The sequence below is a fragment of the Rhopilema esculentum genome, chromosome 6, assembly GCF_057945365.1.
Source record: "Rhopilema esculentum isolate cy_ngs chromosome 6, ASM5794536v1, whole genome shotgun sequence".
NCBI lineage: Eukaryota > Metazoa > Cnidaria > Scyphozoa > Rhizostomeae > Rhizostomatidae > Rhopilema > Rhopilema esculentum.
This window is the reverse complement of record NC_142820.1, coordinates 7,902,509-7,929,124: the sequence shown is the minus strand read 5'-3', so window position 1 is coordinate 7,929,124 and position 26,616 is coordinate 7,902,509. Positions and strand designations below refer to the sequence as shown.

Genomic DNA, 26,616 nt, shown 5'->3' with positions numbered 1-26,616 from the left:
AAACAATGCATTCAAAAATTCATAATGTTATAAGAGCAATCCCGAAATATTTACGTTTTAATCAAGCACTGGGTAATTTTTGAAATGTAAATGAAGGTTAGATTGCTCCAAATTGAGTTCGAGAGGGGTTTACAAAAGCGATTATAGGTTTCTATATTATTGCTTGATAAATTGGTACTTGATGGTCAACATTTTGGTCAAATATTATTGCTTGATAAATTGGTACTCGATGGTGTCTATTGTAGCAAGGTTGGTTAGCTTAGAGAGGTTGTGCGTTGTGATTTTGGCGGTAAGATCAGGCGAGCTTGGATATATGAATACAAGTCAAAAATTAATGTTTAAAGGTCTGTTATAGTTCGTTCGTTCGATGCCGTATTGCCAGAGCTCTTCATTACTTGGGATGAAAAACACAATCGTTTTGAGTCGCACCGAGTATCACATTTAATGCTATCATCGGGAAACTGTATATAAATTGAGAGTGGGTATAAACATCACGCAATACTCTGAAGAATCACGTTTTAGTTTCATTTCAATTAAGGCATCCACGCGCACTGGCTTTCACTGGCGGTGTTTTAATTAATGATAATCGGAGCATGAAAAAGGTTGTGATTAAAGCATGAAGAATCTCTTCAAACTAAATTAAGCATCAGCATAAGCATTAGCAAACGTTCATAGTCCATGGTTTCAGTGATAGAGCTCTGCCGTTCGGCATAATCTAACATGAGCTAGGATCAGATAATTATTTTGTTCAAGTTTATTTTTGAAAGTATGTTAACGTGGTTTCCTGACTGACACACATTGTTCAAAACATGTTTCGGATTTTGACGAAAAATAGTTCCACTTGTTTTCAGCTCATTAACTGATCAGGAGTTCCGTTAATGGTCATGACCTGCAAATACATTCAGCCTTGACTAAGAACCTAGGCATTATTCTGCTAAGCGCTTAATCTCTAGTTTTAAGTAGCATCTGTATTTACTTTTGAAGCATTCAAACACAAAATGCCAGGAAAAGCGGCCAATTATCTTCTCACTCTATCTATAAAGGATAACACTGCCAATATCAAAGTAAAAGAAAACCAAGTAAAGGCCTTTGAAGGCAAAGAACAACATAGGACCCTGATACACTCTTTTTTTATAACAACCAGTAAATTTAAGTTCAGGCTGACTGTTCTTAATCTTTTCGAAAATCTGAGGCTGGATTGTTCTTAATTTTTTCTTAAATTAAGAGGGTGTAAGCAGTGCTATTGCTAGTTTTTTCGCCCTAAGGAGGTGTTCAGGCCTCATTTGCCAACAAAGTGAGTGAGACAGGCTTAATTTGCTGACAAATTTGAATATTCACCGAAAAAGTACCCACACATCGCTAAAAATCCTCGATTTTGAGAAAAAACGTTGTTCAAAATTGCATTTTGCAGAAGCTCAGCCTCAGCTTGTTCTTAATTTGTTCTTAACTTTTGACCAGTTTTGAGGCTCGTGTTCTTATAAAATTGTTCTTATAAAAAAAGAGTGTATTTCACCAAAGCCCCTTCATTAATAAAAGAGCAGCATAACTGAAATCTTGTTTACTGTTTATTTCAGTGATATTATCTTATTGAAAACAAAAAAGGAAACATCCCTCCCTGAATAAAGGTAACCTTTAAATGAGAAAACGCTTTCCTTGCATTCACTACAACTGAAAACAAACGCCTAAAATCACATGGGCGTACATGACCAACTTGATTGGTTAATAGCGGTGAATGGACAAGTCTAAAGATATTTTGTTTATTTTACCCTCAGTTGGTAAGACTGGCATAAGCAATATCTACCTGTCTTTCGATTTGAGAATGTAGGACTCCAGCTGTGAAGTGTCTTCAAATAACATACGAGGTACTTCAAAACGGAAGGTATCTGAACGTTCAAATCTATGAAGAGTTAGGAATATGAAGAGTTAGGAAGGTTCTCATCAATAAATACATATATTTGTTAAGCAACATGAAAGAATTCGACAGGATTTCACACAAACTTTGCAACGATAATTCGGAATTAGAGAATCACAAAATTACAGCTGCCACAACATTTTTTCATCAGGCCAATGAGTAGCCTGCTCGCAAACTCGATTGTGCTATATCCTGTGTTTACTCTAAGGGATCGATTGGAATTGTTACTGTGTTGGAATTGAATATGTGCAAGCTAGCTTACCAACTTACTAACTACCGTTTACCAACAAATAAGACAAATAAGTAATTAAACCAATTCAAGCACTAGTTTGAATAAACACATCTGGCGACTAAACAAACATTAAGTATGATGAAAGCAGCGTTTTTGAAAAAGTTTAGCAATAGAAAAACGAATAAGCTATTTGGAGGTACCAGTATCAAAAGGTGAGCTTAATTTAGAGCAAAACACTTGACTTGAATTCGAATTTTCTTGAATGAGTGAAAAGAGGCACTTACTTTAAAGGTTACGAAGGTCTGCAAAATATATAAGGTTTTCTCAATAAAAATAGTACTTTAATTATGTCCATGCGACAAGGACACTAGAAAATCCTGCAACACTTAACCCTGCAACCAAACCGAATCTGACCCAATCCCTCCAACCCCAACCAACCAAACCCAAACAAACCCAGCCCCATCAAATCCCTTGAACCAAACCCAACCAATCTGAACATACCCAACCCAACTCAGCTCAACCAAAAACAACCCTAAAACAACAGACTAACTCAACTAATGCAAACAGTTCATCTGAATTCGGAAGAAGCTGGCTAATTATCAAATGATTTTGTCAACAGACGTTCAACTTAAAGAGGTTTTAAATTGAGCATATAAACAAAATTCCTTGCTCAGTTCATGGATACTTTTCAAATCGAGTAACAAAGCTCAATCTTTTACTTTTCATTTCATACCATCACATTTGGACCCCATACACAGCAGAGAACGTCATATTCAACTTGCAAACTACGGGCTTTGGAAACCAAACTGAAATCCGCTAACCCAGTGTTATAGATAAGAGCACGAAAACTTCGACATGTTTTTCGTCCAAATATGGATATGTTAACTTGAACAAGTACACCTAGTTTTGGCGCCACTGCCCTGAAAGCAACTCATTTAAAGACAATTTTTAATCTCTCCATTTCAGGATTGTTCGTAACAGTATCCTGATTGCTTGTAAAATTACCAAAGAAGCATATGACATACTTATGTCTAGTAGAACACAAACTTTAGGGATCATCACTTAAGAAGCTTAAAACAGGTACTTACTGTTGAATTGCACCTGCATAATTCCCAACAGATTCTAAATACTTTCCATAATTGTAGTACGTGGTTCTCAAGTGTATCCTATCGTGTAGTTCAGCTGTCTCAAGGGCCTGTAAAGAATGAAAAAAACAAAACGTGAATTCACAAAAGAATTTTTTTTATAGAAAAAGAAACCCGGTAACTGCGAAGATCTCAGGACACTGAAAGGTAGAGAGGAAAGTCTCTGAAAGAGAGGAAAAGCCTGGTCGATTTTTCTTCGGTCACTTCACATCGTTTAATTTTATTTCATTTCATATGCTTGCACTTGAAGAACCGGTTTGGAAAATATCAAAGCCTATCTGAACAAGGAATTATGTTACCTGTTATCCGGATCTTGTGCTGGGATAAAAAACACCATCTCAAGATTCGTAAACGTCAACTTTAAGTCCAGAGGTTTGCCTGCTGGCTTGCCTTTTTTAAAATTATTTCGGATTCGTAATATCTAGATTTAGATCTAGTATACATCATCTAGAATATCTCAATTAGCCATAAAATCACAATAGCCATATTCAACATGGTTGTCTATTCGGTTGAAAAATTAGCAAAATAAATTTTCTTGTCCATGTTCACGCCACGTCAGATTGAATTACTCTAAGGAAAGCATGGTTTAGTATGGAAAGCAAAAATTATGGCGTTCATAAATCCGTTTGTGCAAACAGCTTATGTACCTTATAGCAGGAAATTTTCTTGCACACGGTAGTGCCCTGGCGCAAATCTTACCTTTCTTACGGTGAATAGCGAGTAAATCAACGAGCTTTAAAAGGTGTGACATTTGAGAAAAACCTGTCGTATGATATATATATTCGCCAGATTTTCAGATTACACCTTCATCGGTCGTCATTCCAGGACGTAAGTTGTGTTTATTTCAACAAGACATGGTACAACGAACTAAATATCATTTACAGTGTCTGTTTTTTTCTAACAAATTTTGGCTGGGAAAACAAACATATTACTAGCATCGCATCTTTTTAGTTCAAATGTAAAATCTTCATCTACTTGCTGTAGTTTGCAAAATCAGAAAGGTACTGCAAATAACTTGAAATAGAAGAGATGACACGCTCTTGAAAACAAGAAAAACTTTTGGATAGCATCAAAGTTTTAGCGATTTTTTATGGCGAATATTTGAAGAAGTTGGCGAAAGTGCCAAGGTTTAAAGCAAGAAATTTTCCTTTCATTTTCTACTAACTTTCCGCAACACCCATAATGGCCTCAAGTATCTTTAAAACTGGCTTACAATAATGCAGGACCAGCTTTCTAATGACATTACAGTAGCTTTTAACCTTTCCAAATGTGCTTCAAGGTCGCACAAGTATTAAGTAAGATTTCGTACCTTTGACCAGGAATTCGATGCTTGATATAGTTGATTCAGCAAATCAAATCGCTTGCATTGTTTATATAATCTCTCAGCTTCTTCCTGTTAAGGGGAGAGGCAGAGGATAACGGGAATAAAAGATTGAGGAAATTTAGCAGCTACAGGTCAAATCAAGGCCTACAAGTTGAAGCTTCAAAAACGTCACTTATTTCTCCCAATACGGGTCGTTCTTCAAACTGTTTTAGGGTATTGTTTCTTTTATTTGAAAGGTTTTCATTTTATGTGCAACTTTTCCACTAAGTATTACTTGGACTATGAGAATGGCATCGACAATTGGTATTCGCTTAACCTTATTGCTAATAATCGAGCCCTGGACATATACACAGAAGTGATATGACACAGAACTTTAATACGACCATGAATACAATTCTTCTGTCAATTTTAGCTAGCCAGGGTAACATAAAGATCATTCTATAGTTCTTTTGAAAATACACAATCGAACATTTTAATAAGGTCATAGAACAACGTTTCAATGTATTTGGGTTATCAGGCTTTAGGTCCTAACGTATAACTGCTTCTGGGGCTGTACCAAAACAACAAAACAAAGCAAGCACCATTACGCACCAACATCCCAAGCTGAACTGCCAACACTGCCACTCTGGCGTCAAACTCTGGCTCCTTCTGAGCTTCCCTCAGTGCTTTTGCGCCTCGGGCGTTGCCCATGTTTCCAAGACAGACCGCTGCAACATCTAGGCGTTTAGTTTTCACACACATCCGCGCCATGTTTTCCCAAACAGAGCCACTGTAGAGGAGATATATAAAACGAGTAAGCAACGACTAACCTTTATCCTACAAAGACTCAAGACTAACCTAGTTTTCCTGCAAATGCTAACCTCTTTCCGGGGTTCCCATTAGCATTTTCCTTGATATTTTCCCCATTATCTTGCATTTTTAACATTCTTTTCTACTTTTCAAATCTCGACAACCTGAAATTCTATTTAACAATTTGGCTCTTTGTATTCTGCAATGTGAGAGGGCTTTCTAGATTTTTTTTGATGCGATAAAGAAGAAATCTGATTCGGTAACGACTTCAAAATCAGAACCATAGCAAAAGTAGTCTTTCAACGCAATATAAACTTGTTAAGTTTTAGCATGGGAACACATCAGAACAGATAATTGAAGAAATAAGAGGAGAATTCATCGTTCCTTTTTTCAAGAAAAGTCGTAAATACTAGCCATACCTTTTGATTGCTTTTATCGCCTTGAAAGCCTCGTCCATATTTCCAATTGCTGATAAATAACTGAACCTAATCATAGCATCTTTTGAGGTGCTGTCAACATTTTCCAACCCAACAAAATCTCGCATGGTCTTTCTGGCAATCAAATGTTTACTGGCCTGGTCGGCTGTGCTTGTTGATGATGACGTTGGTTCATTATCAATAGTCTAGACACGAAACAAAATAAAAGTCATTCTTTTCATAACCGCATACAATGATCATTTAATATTCAATGAGATAATTGCCACATTTGAGCGAGATTTTAAGAAGCTCGATTTTATTCACAAAAAAAGGTGGCAAACGAAATGAAAATTCAACAGAGAATGAAAGTTCAACAATGCTCGGTAAAATATCGGCCATGTTTTACGAAGGCTTTATGTTCGGATATGTTTGACGTTGTTTGACACATAAGATTCACAGAAATCAATGCATTTGATTACCCTTCGCCCGAATATAAGACTAACATGCAGATTCCTTGTAACTCAAATTGAGTGGAAATCACACTACGTCAATATCACACTTGCATCTAGTTATAATACGGCCTTTCACAACCGACGCATAACATTAACCCGTGATTTTATATCTTCAAATGAAGTAACCAAAGCTATATTCTATATAACATTAAACTAAAATTTTCTTGAAAATCAGGCCTTGAAAATCATTTTAGCAAGGCGCGTTTGGGCATGGTTACTTAACATTGATCGTTTTCATGAGCCTTTTTGCTGGTCCTTGACCACATGGCCACTATGTTTCGTTGATCCAGCGATTGTACAAAAAATTGAAAAACAACTGCATAAGATTCTGAAAAAAACACAAGAAAGGCATACCTTTTTTACGAAAAAGTAGTAAGGCACTTCCATGCCAATGAGCGCTGCAATAGAAATAAGTATTTCGTCAAAGTGCGTATTTTAGATGTTTTTTGAATAAGGAAATGAAGATATCTGGCGTAAAAAGTTGCCGCTGAAAATACGGTCATGTCCATTCTCTTAATTAACAGAAGTACAAGAATAATTTCACTTCACCCCTGTCACAAAAGACTTCTAATAGTTAACAAGAATTCCGATTGTTGTTAATTCAATCAAATTTCCTAAGCAAAGAAAATAGCGAAAAAAGACAGGACTTCAGAGAAAACCTGTTTAATCAATTACATACTTAGGAAAGTTTGCAGAGTAGAATTCCAAGAAAAGTGGAAGACCTTATTTCTAAGAAAAGTAGAGAAATTGATATTCAGATACTTTGATTATAGTTGCATGTATTAGAAAGCAGGAAGAGCAGAAACATTTGAAGTACCTTAAGGCTAATCAACCACTAAGAATACTATTGGTTTTAGAATTGGAAAACTGAAAATGTATTTAATTATCAAAAATAGGTGTGAGAAAATCTACCGGCGTATGATGATTCCATGGGGAAATGATCTTGAATGACTATGCCACTATCCGGGGAGCTGAACAGGGTAACGATTATGACATCATCCTGGAATGGAAGAGAAAAATGTAACAACACATTGACAAGAAATCATTTCGCAAAAATGAGAATAAGGCTGCTTCAAGCATTTAGCAAAGAATATCGAATTGATAAAATTTCGGATTATTTAGGCTTTTGTCAAAGACATCTTTAATGTGCAGGACCACTTCCCGGCACTGACAAAATGATAACAATGTGTCTCAAAACATTGTGACGAAATCAATTAAATAGTTTTCATATTTGGGACTGGGAAATCTAGTAAACCAGTCCGGAAGCATTGTCTTGCTTCCAATTGAAAATCTTCCAAAACATGCTAAGATTCAAGGTCATTCATAAACATCCTGATGCTCTTTCTAAACATTGATTTTCCTTGCTTCATCAATGAAATGCTAAAACGCAATATTACTGTGATGTCGAAGTAAGTGATGATTTCTTTATACTTCATAAAAAAGGGAAAATTATGCTTTGGTAAATTACCAAAGTATTGATGGAATTTCTATCTTTGTTGTCCTTCTGAGATGAGGTAGTTGATTTGCTCTGCGTAACAGACGACCTTCTTCCGTTATCTAAAGACGCCTCACACAAAAACAACTGGGGCTCACTATCACTCCACAAGACAGACTTTGGACAACGATCTAAAAGTAGAAGAATCTGGAATAACCTCAACCGTCAGAAAGAATAAAAATACACAGTTTATAACAGGGAACAGGGGATGTTTTGTTCTCAACTGGAGGAGAAAAATGGCTTCAAAAATTCAATTTTCGTAAAGCAAGAAGTCAAAGGTTATACAAAGGTCAAAGGGCTATTCAAAGAGCTATACAAAGGTCAAAGGGCTATTCAAAGAGCTATACAAAGGTTAAAGGGATATTAAAAGGGTCAAAGCTGCTGAATTATCACTGGAGAATGGACAATTGAAGACAAAGAGGTAATCTACCAATTTTTTAAAAGGTAGCAATTCCCTTTTAAATTTGCAAGGAAGAATCCCCTTACACGAGTCTACTGTGCTTGTAAACATTCAGAACAATTTTAATGATATTGGAAGCTTTTAATCAGATTTAAGAATATTTTTAACAGCTTAGAGCAACCAAGTTACCTTTGATATCTGCCGTCAGCTGCTCTTGGGCACTTATTACATTGTCGTCTAGGTCCTCTTGGCCTTGGCCGGTCCTGAAGTTGAATGTCTGTATTTGATCCGCTTCTACATCCCAGATATAGAGTGTTGGGTCTGTCGATCCGTTTGCCTGTAAAAGGAAGTGAGACGCTATGCTCAATAAGACTTCATAAAGCGCAGCTCAAATCACATCAACTTCTTTCTGCTGTCGCAAAATTAGAGAAAAAAGATTTAATCATAGGTTCCAAAATATTTGTCCATAATCTTTGAATGGTCGTTCACGTATAGTCAAGGATGTGGTATTATATTCGTTTAAAATGCCTAAGTGCAAGGGCGCCAGGAAAAACAGTACAGATATCGTGTTTCTCCGGACACATGCACTGCGAAATGGTGCGCTGTCTAGAACATTTACATAATGATGATATCACTAACCATTGCGCAAATGAAGCTGACTTTGGTTCCGCTACAGTTGCTGTGAGCAGATTTGATTTTATGAATTGTGCTCACGCTGCTGCCAACGTTCTTTGAAGGACCGTGTTGTCTTGCTTCCCTTCGATGAACAAAAGATAAAATTCATAACTGGGAATGACTAGGTTACACCATCTGCGTCTGCTGTGCGTAATTCTGATGGTGGTCATGCAATATTTCGTGTGAAGTGTCATGTCTCCGCATCTCTTAAGAATTTGTTATCAGTGTTATACTGATTAGCTCAAAAAAACTTTAAACAAACGCAAGGCTAATGTATTATTTTCACTTTATTTATCCATATTGTCAGCAAAGTCCATTTTGCAAACGAGCTCTGTGTCTCCTTATCTCATATGAACTCGTTGGCGATTTTCACTATTAAATTGGTTTGCTAGTATTTTAAACCCCTCCAGAATTTACCTTTAAGCCAACATCGGGCGATTGGGTTGATTTTCTAAGGAAAGTTTTCATAAAACACGTAGAAAAGCAGTAACTATGAAAAGAAACGTTTTAGCTGAAGATATGTGTCAAAAATCCTTAACAGTGTCAAGTCGCGGACAAATAATTAATTGTTATATTAATGGACGCAAAGCTAAACTGTGCAAAAGTGTTTCAATCAGAATAAAAACAACTAAAAAGGCGCGTACCTTCTTGAAAGATCAAAAATTTTCAAGACAGCTTTATCAGTGGCCACAGCCATAAATGCGCCACAAAGATTCAAGGAAACTGGGTCACCATCGTGCTCAGAAAAACTTAATTCTTGTTTAACTGTCCCCTATAAAGAAAACACTTAAGATTAAAGTCTTGAAAGCAGGCAAAGAAAAAAATCGTTTGTGAATCTGAAAATAGAGCTATACGTTTGATATAACAGTTAGGAACAGACACACATCACACAGAGTACAATCAAGCATAGGCTATGAAGTTTAAATGGAAGTTGAAGCATGAGGAACTTAAGGGGCATGCAGCTAAAGATTCATGTCTTTGCACACAATGCAGCCTGAAACAAGCTTGGAAGAAATAAGCCATAATAACGAACTAACATCTGAAATTTTCAGATAAAAGCCTTTTTGTTAGTCTTAAATCAGTGCTTATAAGATATAGGCTGCAAAGGCTAGCGAACAATAACTTTCGATGCAAAATGCGAAAGAGTAACACACCTGGAAAGTTCTAATTGAGATTTTACCAGGTTCCAGCAAGTAGACATTTTGCTCGAATACTGAAACAGTTGTTGCGTCAGAGTTGAAGGTGCCTGCAAGAAAAACCAGAAAAATTTAGCTTTATGAAGCCACTCAGTAACAATATAAGGTTAAAGTTGCTACGTTTAATAATATTGCTACGGTAAAGAATAAAAATAGGTCAATCGTTAAAACACACATAAAAAACACTAGAGGATAGTTGATTCTAAAAATGTTTAAATGTCTATAAATGTTTCTGCTGCTAGGCCATTTATAGGTAGGTGGGATGGCAGATAGAGGACATCTTTCAGAAAAATTAGCAGTTACTGAACCTATAATTTGGGATAACGAAACGTAGTTGGTAGTCAGAGACTAGGCCGATGCGACATGTAGCAATACTAATGTAAAACTGTATCAGTATGAATAAATTTTACTCCCCTTTACACGGCACAGACCTGATATGACGTCACTCTCCATAGAAAAATTGCCATGAGTAGGCAGAATATTAGGGAAAACAACGTAAATTTTACAAAACTACGAAAACGCAACAGTACCATGCACTAGCACCATCTCGGGGTAATTGGTGCCGTGACCCACTGATTTTAAAATGAAATATTTACACGCAGATCTCTTACCTGCAACTCGCACGAATGATTTATTTTGGGCAACTTCATAAACCACTACTTTCTTCCCGTTCCAAATGGTCGTGTGGCTCTTTAACGAAAATCAATGCAACATTATAAACAGAATTTTAACTTAAGAAATATATTAAAAGGGGAAGAGGCATACCGACAAAAAACTAAATAAAGTAATGAACAGAATGAGGAGTAAAAATATCTGGCCCCACTACTCATTTACAACAGAAAAAAACTTTCCCATGAAACAGGCATTGGTTCAACTATGCTGCCACAATTTTTATGAGGTTAAAAAACTTTCAAACAGATGCAACTAATCATAAATGTATCTGAATATTTTCGTAGCACCAAACATGAACCTGTTGGGTTAAGAAAATACAAGGTAACAATTTTAAGTTTGGAGGTTAAAGGACAAGTGACACACTTTTCACCCTATCTTTTCTTTTCATTAACTTATAGATCATCTTTTAGAAGTAAGTTTTTCCTGGTCTGGAACAAAAAATTCTAATCAGGGGGCGCAGGGGGCGCGATTTTGCTTTTTATCACGTGACCCTATGACGTACATTGTGATAACTCAGAATTTTCCTGTAATTGATAGAGAGTTTACGAAACACGACGCGACAGGTCCAGACGAACTGTATTCGTTTACAAGTGTGTTGTAAACGTTAATATTGCACTCTATACCAGTAGCAGCAATAACAAATTATCACAATCTACGTCACGGTGTCACGTGATTCATTTCCCGCCATAATTTCAAATGGGTTTTTAAGTGGGAAAATGAAATCAGAAAGGAAAAATATTTCAACAACACTCTCATACAGCATTTTACTCTAAGTTGAAAGAAAAAAAAAATTTGGCGCCAAAAGCGTGTCACTTGTCCTTTAAGTAAGTTAGGAGACAGTTATGTTTAAGTTAGCAAAAATGAAGGATAACAAAAAAGATAACAATCCCAATTCTGAAAACCAGATGCCAGCGTAAGAGAAGGTGTCAAAAGCAGAGAGATCCATCATTCTCCGGTCTCCGGTGATTTATCGAAGCTCAGTGGAATAGGGCTTTAAAGAGTCTCTCTTTTCATCATTTTTAAAAACCATACTAAATGCATTGAAATTGTGAGATTACTTACTTTCGTAACATAGACACCTTTGATTTGAATATCTGTCTTTAAATCATGAACAAAATTTGTTGCAAAAAAGTCAACGCACAGGTGACTGGGAGAGACTTGAACTGCTCCGACCTGAAAAACGAGGCAAATTGTATAAACAATTAGAAAAATTGCTGCAAATGGCAACACAAATAAAACAAAAATCAAACAAAAAAGTCAGATAAAATTAATCTTTGAGTATATACCTGCAAGAAGGTTCCAAGTTAAATGTGGAAAAAACGCTAAGAAAGTCATTGTCATTTGACCGTTGTCATTGATGTTATTCTAGTGTTTAGAGATAATCTCTTTAAGTTTAATTCTCCTTTTTGGTTTTAAACAATCTTGTAATTTGAAGTTGTCCTTTTATGTTTCTTTAGTAGCTATGGGTTTTTAACTTAAGTTGTAGGTCCACATCAGAGAAAGCTGACTTTAAGCAACATTAACTGCGTAATTATCTACATTATCATAGGTTTAATCTGCATAAAATAAATTTCGAGAACAAATTGATATCTTTACCTTCAACTTACGGAACCTTTAAGTAAAAAGAGCTTTAAAAATTACAAAATATCACTTAACAAGCATTTTAAATATAAAAAAGCAAACAAAAATACCTGCTGATTAAAGTGGGCATTCATCACAGCCTCATTCAAAAGCGTTACAGTCGATTCACAATTGGCAGCCAGAAATCCTTTACTTGCGCCCCACTGCAAAAAAGATTTTAAACTTAGCAACCAGGAAACTCAAAAAACACGTTTTCTTCATTCAGATCACTCTTTGTGCCTTTTAATATAATGGGCGGAGTAAGACATCATGTAATCCATAGCAAGCCTAAATTATAGTTAAGTCAAAAAGGGCTGGGGCAAGGTAGGCCTTATCAACTATCTTCCGCTCGAAATTTTTGGAGAGCGCACATTATGAAAGACGCGTCCACCTACCTGCAATTCGACAACAGGCAGCCCTGCTTCACACGGAGCCATTAGCTCCCATAAACTGTCATCTTTCAATCGACCGTCTGATTTACTGCCAAAGTTGCCGTTGTAATGCCACATCGCGACCTTACCCATGCTGGTGCCGCCAGCTAGTATATCTGTGCAGTTGGAAAGAAGACTGGTCATGGAAACTAGCATAGCACTGTTGAAAAATACCAATGAAAGGAGACAGAGGAAAGGCAATGTCAATATGGAAACATTTAGCCATAATCACAGTTAAAATTCATTCATCTAGATGCAAATTCTTTGCCACTCGAATAATAAATACCTCTTAGTGTACAAAGTTATATCTGAAGACAGTTGCTGACTTTTCTTAAAAATAAATTAAACTCTGATTCAACTTTTTAATTGGTTTTACTACAGAAACTACTCCAGTATACTTAAAATTACTTTGCTTGCAAAAGCGTCCCGATTCCTCTTTTAGAGAAAGGATTTGACATCGTCTTAACGAATTTATGTGAGAATATTCCATTCAGTTACTGCAGTGGGTCTTCAAACGATTATTTCTTTCTCAGTCAAAGCCCATCAGTCAAACGCAAAGCTGCTTAAAGCTCAAATGATTTTGGGAAAACAATTAAACAGTAAAACTGCCATTTAAGATAAATTTTTGGGACTCCTCAAAATTAGGCAAGTCCCAATCAGGAATTGAGGTTTAATGATAATACACACCTTTCTCTCGAGAATACGAAAGACAATTGATGCTATCGCCAGACTGGAATCCAGAATGGCCGTCCAATGACAAAACATAATTCTCGTCGTTATCCACATCGAGAACCCTAATAAAAAAAATTTAGAAAAGTGATCGAAGTTTAACATTGTCTTTCATTAACGAAGGCCCAGGGTTAAATTTTACCTCAGGTTAGCCAACAAATTATTTAAATTTTTCAAAAGACTTCAAAAGGACTATCAGTTTATCAAATTTGCTTTTCTACATAATATCGTTCTTTGTTACATCCGAGTTAGTTTCATATTATTAACTTCGAGTTAGTTGATTACATATTTATTAGAGCAAGTAATTTTTGTAAGGTTTATCGACTTCAGCATCTATTAATTATGAATGAATGTTTCTTTCAAAGCAGTAACTCATACGAAACCCAAAATAAACTTGAGTAAGTCATGGTTTTTCCTCGAACAGATGACAACGTCCAGCAAACAACCAGCATTGTTAGATAAGGATAAAAACGCCGTTACTAACAAAGGTTACACAAATTAACTGGTGTTTTATTAGAAACCTAAAAGTTGGAAAGGTGTAATTCGAATTTTTTTCACATTGCTTTCGCGTCGCAATATCAACTAAACGCAGGCATACGGGCGGTGATATTCAATACGAAAACATTAAATTCAATACTATCTGAGACAGTTGTGTCACACCATGTAAAAACCTTGATGATACTTAACTTAATAAAGATCTATCGTCCTTTAAATCGAGCGACAAAATACGATAGTATGTAAAAAGACTACTAGGGATAAGCGTGTAAGAAAGAATTCGGTTAGTTCTCGCCTGTTGCAGTATTCAGATGCTGAAATGATCAGTTGAATAGAATAGCAACTATCGGAAGAATAGATTCTCTTGCGTGGAGTATAAATAAGGTGCCGTATTGCAACACGTTAAGGTAATTTCCGCGAATCGCCTTGCTTGCAAGCAACACACAGAATAATACAGATTTACAGCACATAGAATAATACAGATTTACAGTTGTACATAGAATAAAAACAGAACATATCATACAGCCAGCATTGTAAGTCAGCCTAGAGGATTTACAACATTGACAAACGCTAGACAGAGCGGTTTTCAGTTTTCCATGTTTGCGTTACGGTCAGATGCATGCTCATTTAGATTCGAGCAATTTTATTGCTGAAGGAGCAATAACTTCTGCAATTAGAGTTTCTTACACAAAAACTTCCTTTAAAACTGACGATACATACTTTCTCGGTGACAGCCAATCTCTAAAATCCACACTCAACTCCATCATTATACGCACACCTCAATGATTATACACATGTCTTGTTATTCAAAAATATGCCACGGTTACACGGAATCCTGCATCATCGTACTAAACGTACTAAATACTGCATCATCGACATATGTCGTTTCGAGCTGGAACAATACCATTTTTCAAATGATCAAGCGCATTTTCTGCAACTGAGCACGTTAAGGCAAGCGCCAGCAAATTAGCTTCCTTTTAAATAATATCAGTGAAAGTACAGTCACACAAACAGCATCAACGGAATCATAATAGCTTCGTTGATAAATAATTAATGAATAATATGCATGCTACAACAAAATAATCTTCATCCTGGGTGAGTGCTTATCAATATGATCATGAGCTTCTCTTAATCTTTTGCGAGGGAGATAGCTGTAAACATCGGATTATAAAGATAGTTTGCGATAACTTGAAGGTTTGAAGTAAAGAAAACACGAGCTTCTGATTGATAAAATCACAATCTAGGTTGAAAAAGTTCGTTTTGAGAGGGAGGCAGTAATATAATAATAATCAATTTATTTACAGTAGGCGGGTATAATATAGCTATCCATGTACAATTTATGTACAAACTAATTTAGGCTAACTTAATAAAAATTTAAAATAAAAACAATTAAAAATGAATAATTAATAATTACATATAAAAAACAATTAGTATTGAGAGGGAGACACTACATGGTGGACATTGAACAAAAAACCCAAAGAAGCGACGCTTCAGTCAAACAATAGTATAGTACTAGAAAGAATGGAAGGCAGAACAAGAGAAAAATCATAAACTTATTCTGATATTAACAATCAGATACCTTGGCTCTGTACTTCACGCCTAATGAGTTGAATTTTCGCGTGTTAAAACACGAAATCCCCGTCTATTGTCAAAGGGCAAGCGCAGTGGCCTAAAATCCCCACACATGCTCGTTGACTGTTTAAAACTTATAATAGAATCACGGGAGAAAACAAAATCGTTGCTTACCACAAAAGCGGTATATACTTCCCCATGTTATGATACATTGAAATTTGTATGCAAAGTTTTAGTCCAATTTTAATTCCCACACCTTTTGAGCCTGATAATACATTTTTAACCATTTAAGGTGAGAAGAAACCTGCTATTATCATAGAGTGGATTAAAAGTTGCTATTTTGTCAGCCTCGCATCAGTCATAACTACATACTATTGGAGATGATCGCCTAAAGGCGCTTCAAGTAGGAAACAACGGACAATAGAGACGTGACAATTTGGACACACTGTTGTTCTACATATGCTGTTTTTGTTAACAACGAGAGTTTGTAATGAACTATTTCAGCCTTTCAGCAAGTGAAAGAGGATTGACCATTCCCAGTGACTGGAGGGAAGAATCGTGTAACCAACACTCACAAAGCCTGATACTTGGCTTGTCCCAAAGGCTAAATCAATTAGCCTCGGAACGATGAACAACCTTCTTTTCGTTGACAGCCACATTGTCATCAATCAGCTTTTTACCAAACAGTGGCTATCGAGCGAGTTGGTTCGTACGATGCGATATCGTGTTGAAGTAGATATCAACTTGTTTCAGGATATATAAACAGACTTGAAAGATACTTATGCTGTGTGTTCATCTAGCTCTCTGTTTTAATACAACAAATCCGTTTATACTTTATCTATTGCCTATTACTTGTAGAATAGAAAACTATTGCAGCATGAAGTATTTCTGCAGCATGAAGTATTGTCAATGACCTGCTTTAGTACATGGATCTTGTGCTTTTCATGTATTGCAAAAGAAGAAGAAAACGGCAAAGTCAATCCATTCAGCTTAAAAAACCAACAATAACATCTACAGTCACGACAATGGAAAAAGAAAGGTTTATGGTGAATATCAAATGAAGATGTAAGACTATAATTGAACGCGCCCTATGAGCCAGACCAACAAAGAAACTCTCAAACCATCTGAATATCTGCTCTCGAATCATAATCAATAACGGTTAATTGAAATCGAATCAGAGTATGAAAGATTAAGTGTTATTAATCCACAAGATATTCTTCACCTACAATGCCAGAAAAGTCGCATTTTTGAAACAATAGGTAACATTCTTTGTCGATACCCCAAATTTTATGACCGCTAAGCGGCTACGAAGCCAGGTCATATACGTATGAAGAATTAAGACCCGAGGCGATACAATACCTCTTTGGCTTCCGATAAAAGCAGGAAACGCCCTTTTTAGCAACTGAATCTTTTTTAAACTAACAAGCATCTGATAAGGGATTTACTTGTTTGATAAGCAGCCATCTTAAGGTATTCTCGCAACTGGAAGCTTATGCACAAACATAAAAGAAAAACTACACTTAATATACATATGCTAGGAAGGCAATGACCATTCTTAAAATTGACAATAACTGGAGTCAAAACTAACAAAGAAATACAGTAACCGCTAAATTTTTCACAATTCGAAAAAATCATAAAAGTAGTGAAAGTTGTCTGCTTCCAGCTACGAGGATTTAGCTGACTGTTACCATAAATCACAAAGAGCCTTTGTATCGTTTACAGCAGCTATCACTTATGCATGGCAATGTGCTTTGTCATTCTACTGACCAACACTTGAATATCATAGCAATCAATGCCAGTTTACAAAGCAGGTCTCCAATTTCCACTAGTTTCAAATAACTCGAAAATGTTATCTAGCTGGTTTTCTTTTCATATCACAGAAATTGAGCTGCTTCTCAGCAACCATGTTGCACAGCCAAGGGCCAATGTTCCAAGCAAATGAAAATCTATCAAAACCGGCGTTGATGTCCAGCCCAATCAAGCCCGTGGCGATGCCTCTGATACGCAAGAAACATGATTTGGTTGATGCGATTTTGCATTTCTTTTGTCCATCATAAGAAGCCCAATATACGAAACGAATTCTTCACATAAAAACCTCGCTGTGACAGGAATTACTAGATGTATTACAAGCAGTCGCAAAATGTAAAAGTGTTATTTTAGCATAATATTGTCCACTGATAAATCCACACACAACAAATGCAGTCGCAAAAGCAGTCGAAAAAGGGCAGCTTGTGACAATAACAGGCACGAGCAGCAGGTGAAATTCAGCATGCCACGTGAGCAAAGTGAGCCCGAAGAAGATAGTGAAGAAAAGAGAAACTTAAAAGGGGGGAAACCAGTGAAGGCAGTAAATGAATATTGTTTGACAAAAATAAGATAGAGAGTCTGATATGCAGCTGATGAGAATGCCTGACTGGAAATATGGCATTGAAAAAAATATGAAAACTCGGGATACATTTACACAATGCGAATGCAAAGGTGTGTACTTCACAACCGTCCGATACTTTACAACTGTCCGATACTCTACAACCGTCCGATACTTTACAACCGTCCGACGTTTCAGCATCTATATAGAACCGTTTTTCGTCGTTTCCGAAGCCTTAGACAAAAAACCGACTGATGCTTTTCGCACCAATTCAATCACACAGCAAGGCCCAGGCATGGTCTTAAGATGGTGCATGGTAATTCTGACATTAAAGACAGACGAGACAAAAAACTGATCAATGTTTGACATGTGGAACAACGATAAATGGAGGATTCTGACTGCCTAGGCATGAGTGCATTGCACACCAATTTTGCATCATTTTGATAAGCCTTGTGGGAACTTGACAGGACAATCAATTATAGCATGTAATCATAACACATGGATAATTATAGACTTATATAGAAATGATCATTTTCTTAAGACCCAAAAAAATAATACACGTGGTTTGCACACTTCTGTGTTCACAAAAGACCTCCTCCAATGGCTACGTCATTTTGTGTTAGGAAACTAAACAGTGTTGCTGTAAAAAATATGTAAGCTTCCTTATAAACTGGTTATAAACCGAATGGTGGATTCCTCTCTTTGAAAAACAAGGAAGTCAGCGAAATGACACCAAAATACGCTGATTCGCCACATTAAACTTTGAATTAAAGAGTTTGCCTCAATCTAAATGACTTTGGCAAAGATTTGAATGAAATTTTGGAAGCAAAATTAGTAACGACTATTTGTGTAAAGCTTAGATTCATTCGTTTAAATAATAACGAAACAACAACGAGAAAATATAGAAAAATGTCAATAAACTCACCGGACAACTTGTTCCCCAGACGCAGTTGCTAAGATACCGTGTCCCGACCAGACTATGGTACTTTTTGAGGGCTGACCACTAAGTTTAACCTAAGCAAAAAATAAGTTCATACTAAGTCGGTAGAAAGTCGGAAGCAAGTCTTTAGTATTTCAGATGTTAGTTGTTATAGCAAAAATCGTCACTAATTCGATAGAACTTCTTGAAAATAATTAGACAAACAACAGTTTAGAAAAAGCGTTAATTAGGACGAAATTTTCAACAAAATGGCGTCATTTCTAAGATACAGGAAACATGGCATTCAACAGTTTCAATTTTCCGCAAAGAAAAAATGCAAGGGTTATTTCATGAACAATTTTAACAGCCAGATGTATAAAACACTAAAGAAGAGTTGACAGAATATGCTAATATGTCTCTTTGCATCGGCTTTTAGATTTGATGTGTCAATAATAATAATAATAAAGTTGGTGAAGATGATAACAGAGAGTGAATGAAACTTTTCGCGTTAAACAATGAATAAAACTTATATTGCATTATGACAATGATAAACACCCTGAACTAACTTAGGCCAATGGCGGCGCCAGCCACTGAGCTCTGGGGGGGACAAACTAAACAAATTTAAGCCACGCACTTTTAACCACCAGAAAACGCCCTTTTACCAACAGGGAACGCCAATTATATCCGAAGGGAACGCCTATGACAAACTTTTGTTTGAAAATTGGCAGTTTGAAAATCATAGGATTACATCACAAAAAGTACGGTGTCAAAATATTACCCCTCCCCCAACATTTTCTCATCGAATTTAGACGAAATATAAAATCGATTCTGCTAAGAATCGTGGCACCGCTACTGACTTAGGCTATGTTTAAAATCTTATGCTAGCCTGCCATGCATCTAATAACACACCTTGGTGGATCAACTGACTAATGACAAACCTTGGACAATTCATTGACACCACCATTAGCGTCAATTCTATGTTGCATCAGCATTAACGATTCTGTGACAGAAAGCACAACATCTCGCCCTTCGTAGTAGAACAAAAACTTCACAGGACCATCAGTTGTAAATCGCTCGGAACAATGACCCTTTTCATCGATTTGATAAACCTTACCTGCAAGAAAATACGTTCAAATTGTGGCCATTATCAATTTGTCTCAAATTCAGCGTTTAATCTTTATTTTATACACATTAATATATGCGTTTATACATTCAATCTCGGTTTTACTAAGCAGTACTTAACAGGTTTCAGTAATCTTTTTTTAAGGTCACATAAGTAATATATCTAGATTTTAAGTATATAAACAAATACTATCTGTCTTGAAGTTATATGTTTTGGTGCATTTTTAAAAGTATTGAAAATGAGACATAGTTTTCCTTTGCAATGGGTTATTCCTTTGCTAAATAGCTAAATAGGTACAAAGCAAAAATTTCATTCCGAAGCACAGGATTTTTTTATTCTTTGTGACTCTCTTCCTTCAACTCCTCCTTCTTTGTGACTTTGATTGTGAACAAATGAAGTCAGTATTTCTGAACAGTTTCTTGCTCTTTTGGATATAAATATGCAGATAATGGGAAGTATCTTAACAAAGAATGGAGAATACCTTCCACTGTGCCAAATATTGACTGTATTGTATCTGACGATGCAAAACCAAATTTTCCAGCTGAGTTTGACTTTGACCAAGCAAACATATCAAGAGCTTTTTCATCACCACTCACAGCTGCTTTTGCTGCTGACACAATATCCCTGTAAAATGATGAATTATTGAGCATTATTGAAAAAAGAGACCTGTAGTTGATATAGCTTCAAGAAAGCACATTTTAATATATCATATTAGAAACCTTCAAAGATAAGTTTTTTACATGACTTTGACAAAAAGGGGCAAGCAAAAAAGCTTGAAATTGAGTTGTCATTTAACTTCAATTCATATTGAGAAAGTATGATTGTCCACAGGAGCCTCAAGCTCAAAATCATCCAGCAAGTATGGAGTAAATAGTTGACTTTCAATAAATAGCAAATTACGATCAACAACTTTTATGCTCAACTTCAGTCAAACAACCAACAAAATTTAAATCTTAGGCTTATTTTTTACTTCCAGCATCTTGAGTGAAATCGTTATGTACTTTCACTGCAAAGTTTGAAAATAAAAGAAGACAACAAAATATGGTAGATGCCAATTTTTCTTCCCTTTCACGATTCTAACCAATAAGAATTTCAAAGGTATTTAGCATTTTAAGGTACCTAGCTTTTAATGACTGCTTCCATTTTTTTGGAACTTCCAACAACAAAACTGACTTAGGTACAGTGAAGACCTCTATGGATCGTTTTAATAATAGACAGCTCATTTTAAGGAGTCATTTGACTGAGTGAAACAAATGTTCCTTTAGATGCTGTTTAATGGCTCTGCTGAAGGCCCATAAGCCAAATGATTGTCAGTTTTTGAAGCAGCTGCTTGAATATGGATACCAAACAAGAATTATTACTGATTTTTGAAACTTCAAGTTTACTTACATTCCTGATTTGTCAGCTCTGGAATACTGGAAGACAAACTGAGTAACTTTTGAATCAACATCGTGCTTGTAAAGAGGTGATTGTTGTAGTCTTCCTCTCTGATCAATCTTCCAAATATTAACAGTCCCTTTCTGTAAAAATTTAAAGATTTCTTTAATAACAAGAGCCTTGAATAGAGAATCTGCAAAAAGTTTGAAGTGGTGCAATAATTTTTAATCTAATCCATAACAACCTAAAAATTATCTAGAGTATTCATAATGTGGATTGCATAAAAAAAGTTCATAAATCACTAGTTTCATGAAATCAATCTCTATAAATTGATAAAACCGTAATAGGTAAATGTAAATTATTTTCTATTATGCTTATTCCAAAGTGCATTTTGCCCTGAAATTTCCAACACAGCTACAATTTTGCAAATAAAAGCCTGACTCTACTGGTCTTCTACTGCCTAACACAAAATTTACTGCCCAGCTAAACATGCTGCAATTCACAAGAAAACAGTAAGTTGAGTATTAACACTCACAATATCAGCACTTGCTAATCTTGTTCCTGAAGAATTCCAAACTACAGTTGTTACAGCTGCTTTGTGATGAATGCTCGTCTCATGCAACTCATGATCAATCTCATTCCAGATTAAAACTTCTCCATTCTCCCACCCTGTTGCCAAAATCTTTCGAGATGGATGCCATGCCAATGAGTTAGCATGAGTTGATCTCTGAATTGTTGAGTCTTCCAGAAATTCACCCTGAAAAACAAAAAGCTTTCAGTGAAAGATAGTTACAAACATCAATAACAGCAGAGAATATCAAGGATACGTAGAGGTGAGTGCCAAAACATTTTGGGTCTGCATGCTAAACCTAAAATCAAGATGATTCATTGCATGAGTCTCAGTACATAATTGGATCTACTTAGGATGTTAAATCCCTCCAGTCCTTCCACTTCAAGTGTTTGTGGTCTAAGTTGGGGTATAGGGTATGTATGATCCTCCTTTCAGGAGTGGCATCAAGAGATGAAGTGTTGGGGGGAGGTCTCAAGTTCATAGCATTATTTGATTAAAAAACCAACTTTTGAAAACAAACTAAAATGCATCATGAAATGTTATGCCTGTGATTTTATGGGGACTCATTATGTTAGCAATACATTGAAAGGGATGTTTAAAGGTTGTTGGAGGCCCTGAAAGAAGAGGACCCTTTAGATTAGCTTAAAATACATTTCAGAAAATTTCTTGCAGTTATTATCTTGCAATTGTTTTAAATGTTTTACTATATTCTATTACTTTATGCGACCCCATATACCATGGCTTATTTGTTTGAATTTGAGCAATAAAAGGATTCATTGCACATTCTATTATTATATTTCTTTTTTCTATTCTTTTCTATATTTCTTAAATAGTCTTTTGCAGCCCCCAACCCCTCTTAAGCACCACCAATGCTTTTATACCAAAACACTGACTAGTTTGTGTGACAACAAAATGGCACCACCACTGGTTGTAAGATCAAGTGTGTCTTGAGAAGAGGACACTTCTGAAAGTCATGCAATGATAAAGGCCTGAAATCATTTATGAATTTGGATTTCAAGACAAAATTAAAGACAGTCTGTTGCCTACCTTATCCTATTTCTGCTGGTTGCAATAAAGATACAAAATAACTTTTTATCAAATTCTAAAAAGAACAGCATGGCCATACATGTTAAAACAATCTCAGAGCTATATTTCACCATAAAGAAATCTACATAATTTTCTTTAATCAATTTGATAGGTGACAGATTGCCTTCAATCAACAAAAAATTATTGAAAAATCTGAAGTTGTTGTAAAAGTCTTAATGTGAAAATGATGTGAAGATGCTTAAATTAGGAAGGAATTCTTGCCACAGAACCTGTTTACTTGTATATCTGCTAATAAAAATACTTTAACAGCTGCAATTTTATGTTGGGTTTTGCAAAATTAATTCACCAAAGTCTATACCTTGAAATAAAATGGATCTTTGAATGTAACTAACAAATTGTCATAAGATCTTAGCCAACCTTTTCTCCAAACACATCAGAAATTTTATTGAATTGTTTCAGAGTTTGTAAATCTGAAGATTAAGTGAATACTTCCTTGTGCGTTTAAGGCATATTTTTAAGGGTCAAAAGTTGTTTTTCATTGTAAATTATACTGTCTACATCTCATTCCCTAGCTCTTATTCACAATTGTGGTGCAAAATTTAAGCATTGGTGTATTGCTATAGATTCATGAAATAATGCTGCTAGAATAGCAGAAAATAATCTAGGAGTTTTGTTAGTAGAAAAACAAGTGAAAGTAATTTAGTATTATTACCTACTTACACTAGGGTATAACAAACCTATAGCTTATCAAACAAACAAAGAGCACGTCAGCATAAAAACAAAATGATTTTTTCCAGATGACAAGTATTATAGGGAGGCCTACATACAATAATTTTGTAATTTTCCTGAGTCTGAGTGTCTGCTTGATGTTATTAAAGCAAATAATGTTTTAAAAGATTAACTGTATGAGAAAGTAGACATTCTATGGCTGAAAATAAGAATTTCATTACCTCATCTAGGTACAAAGTAACTGAACCTCCAGCATCAGGTTCATTGATCGATGCAACAGCTACAAGTGGGTATTGACAGTGACAAGATATTGTCGTGTGTCTTCCAATATTTGGTGCTTTAATTTGATAGTCAAAGTAAACCGCCATTATTTTTAATCTTTTGGCAAGTTCGATATTTCCGGCTCTCACCCCTCCATTTGTAAATTCAATATTCCTCCAATACTTCCAACGGAAATAATCTCACTTTTGGTTGCCACACTTGTTTGATGACCAGGAACAGAAAAACTCGCTTGGAAAAAGTTACAATTTCTAAAAAAAGCAATTGGGAACCACCAGGATTTTTCTACTCAAACAGGATTAATACAAACATCCATTAACTGACAATAACTTTTCAGCAATCCATGAACTAACTTTTCTGCAATCAAATATGGGCCTAGCAGGTAGGCCTTAATTTCTTATTTACCATTTCAAGTCCCTAGCAACAAACATAACAGGATCGCAAAATAGTTCTCTATACTGCTTTTTCTGACAAAATAAGACGAGCTATGGCTTTTGTACTCCTTTTGAAGGTCTTTTGAGCGATATGGCGTATTATCGTCGGGTTCAGGGCCAGTTTTTTGCAGAACTTTACAATCAACGTCCACTTGATGCAAAGGATGTTGTTGACGCGCCAACCTTTGAACGAGTGCGCATGCGTCTGTCGACTACATCAAGTTTCTGAGATAGGAATTTTGGATACCTTTTTAAACTTGATACAAGAACATCTGTTTTGGTGAAATTTCAATTGCCCGGGACTAAATGTTTTATGAAGCAGCTAAAGTCATTTATAAAATTTCATAACTTGATGCATCAGACAATGATATACCACCCGCCTTCAGGTCCTATTGTACTGACTTAATTTGACAATATCTGCCTATCATCGTGAAATTATAAATAATTTTGAATGTAATACATGACAGTAAATAACAAATCTTTACTTTTTGACCTCTTATAGTTTGTAAATCAAATTCATACTTTAATACTACACAAATTCATGTCAAACAGGAGAAGTGGCTAGATAGCTCTAATGCGTTTTTTCCACTTGTCCTACAGCTTTAATTTTGAAATAATTACTGTTTTAGATAAATATATGTAAATATCTACTTCCTGTTACTTAATCATATTAAATTTAGCAGTAGCTTATATTTTTCGCTCCTTAATCACATGTAATGAATTGCTGTGAAATTAAATACACTTTTTTTACAAGAACAATTTTATAGGAACACGAGCCTCAAAACTGTTCAAAAGTTAACAACAAATTAAGAACAAGCTGAGGCTGAGCTTCTGCAAAATGCAAATTTGAACGTTTTTTCTCAAAATCAAGGTTTTTTAGCGATGTGTGGGTGCTTTTTCGGTGAATATTCCAATTTGTCAGAAAATTAAGGCTGTTTCACTCACTTTGTTGACAAATGAGGCCTGAACACCATCCTAGAGCGAAAAAGCTAGCACTCGCACTGCTTACACCCTATTAGATTAAGAGCAAATTAAGAACAATCCAGCCTCATATTTTCGAGAAAAAAAAGAACAGTCAGCTTGAACTCAAATTTACTGGTTCTTATAAGGAAAATAATACATTAGAATTTGAATATGTTTTTTAGCTGTTGCACTGAAGGTAGAGCTGATGAAAAAGAACGAATCTTCTTTTTAAAATCAGGAAACTGGCCTGCCAATACAGACTGCATCAAAGGTGAAAGTGATGTTCCATGGCAGTATGTCAACATCTACATATCTCCGTCTCGCAGGCCTAATTTGAAAATTTGACTGCTCTGTCAGACAGATTCGTGGGATTTAATTCTTCCATAATCGATCAGAATATCAAGACTGATCGACGATACTTGTCTATTGTTTCAGAAGGTCTGATTACATCGTGTTATGAAATAAAATTTTTGGGCTGGAGTGGCCCTTTAAGATGATTATCATTTATAAGATATCATTTATGTAAAGTAAAAATAAAAAGGGGCCCAAAACACTACCTTGTGGAACTCCACAATTTACATTTCGAGTTTCAGATTGGATACCGCAAATTTCGACAGACTGTCGGAAAGATAAGATTTGAACCAATTTAATGTTATTCGAAAATGGCTTTGAAAAAAGCAAACATTTTACGACATACTAAAAGCTTTTTCGTCTGACAGTCCTCAGAGCATAAAACGTCAGAATAAGGTTCCGAAAGAACACGATGGAAAATATATACCCAGTTGTGGATCGAAATAGGCCAATCAGAAAAACGCAAGCACAAGACCGGTATAGTTGACCAATCAGTGCCACGAGCCTAAAGAAAAATTACCAATGGAGTCCAAGAGAGAAAACGAACTCCTTTTGTCTACACAATGGCGGCTTTTTCGTTTTTATGTAGATTAACTCCAAAACTGCTAGATGGAAGGACGACCGGGCTCTGCCAATTATCCAAAACATGTCATCATTATAGTTAATGTTATTCCTTTGACACCATAATGTTCTAGTTTGTCCAAAAGGATGTAATGATTTACAGTATCAGATGTTTTGGAAAAGTCCAAAGACATACAGCATGAGAAAAGGCCTTTTTCAATGTTATCTATCAAGGATGTGTAAAGGTTAAGTATGGCTAGAGAGTTATTTTTATTTTTTTGA

At 35.7% G+C, this 26,616-nt stretch overlaps 1 protein-coding gene across 1 annotated transcript in view; it reads right to left on the bottom strand.

The window, feature by feature from the left end:
* Window positions 1-24,661, bottom strand: part of LOC135686869 (intraflagellar transport protein 140 homolog) — a 35,977-nt gene extending 11,316 nt beyond the window's left edge. Inside the window, exons 1-23 of the mRNA XM_065203234.2 lie at window positions 23,968-24,661; window positions 21,935-22,156; window positions 21,412-21,542; window positions 20,504-20,646; window positions 19,838-20,013; window positions 18,906-18,994; window positions 13,507-13,613; window positions 12,784-12,935; window positions 12,460-12,552; window positions 11,831-11,941; window positions 10,708-10,786; window positions 10,055-10,146; window positions 9,545-9,672; window positions 8,865-8,982; window positions 8,415-8,562; window positions 7,799-7,956; window positions 7,243-7,330; window positions 6,685-6,728; window positions 5,822-6,024; window positions 5,205-5,382; window positions 4,599-4,682; window positions 3,233-3,339; window positions 1,802-1,897 (exon numbers count right to left, since the gene is read on the bottom strand). Of these exons, the coding sequence (XP_065059306.2) occupies window positions 1,802-1,897; window positions 3,233-3,339; window positions 4,599-4,682; window positions 5,205-5,382; window positions 5,822-6,024; window positions 6,685-6,728; window positions 7,243-7,330; window positions 7,799-7,956; window positions 8,415-8,562; window positions 8,865-8,982; window positions 9,545-9,672; window positions 10,055-10,146; window positions 10,708-10,786; window positions 11,831-11,941; window positions 12,460-12,552; window positions 12,784-12,935; window positions 13,507-13,613; window positions 18,906-18,994; window positions 19,838-20,013; window positions 20,504-20,646; window positions 21,412-21,542; window positions 21,935-22,156; window positions 23,968-24,114 (2,894 nt within the window). The 5' untranslated portion in view covers window positions 24,115-24,661. The remainder of the gene's footprint in view (window positions 1-1,801; window positions 1,898-3,232; window positions 3,340-4,598; window positions 4,683-5,204; window positions 5,383-5,821; window positions 6,025-6,684; window positions 6,729-7,242; window positions 7,331-7,798; window positions 7,957-8,414; window positions 8,563-8,864; window positions 8,983-9,544; window positions 9,673-10,054; window positions 10,147-10,707; window positions 10,787-11,830; window positions 11,942-12,459; window positions 12,553-12,783; window positions 12,936-13,506; window positions 13,614-18,905; window positions 18,995-19,837; window positions 20,014-20,503; window positions 20,647-21,411; window positions 21,543-21,934; window positions 22,157-23,967) is intronic.
* Between the last annotated feature and the right edge of the window lie 1,955 nt (window positions 24,662-26,616).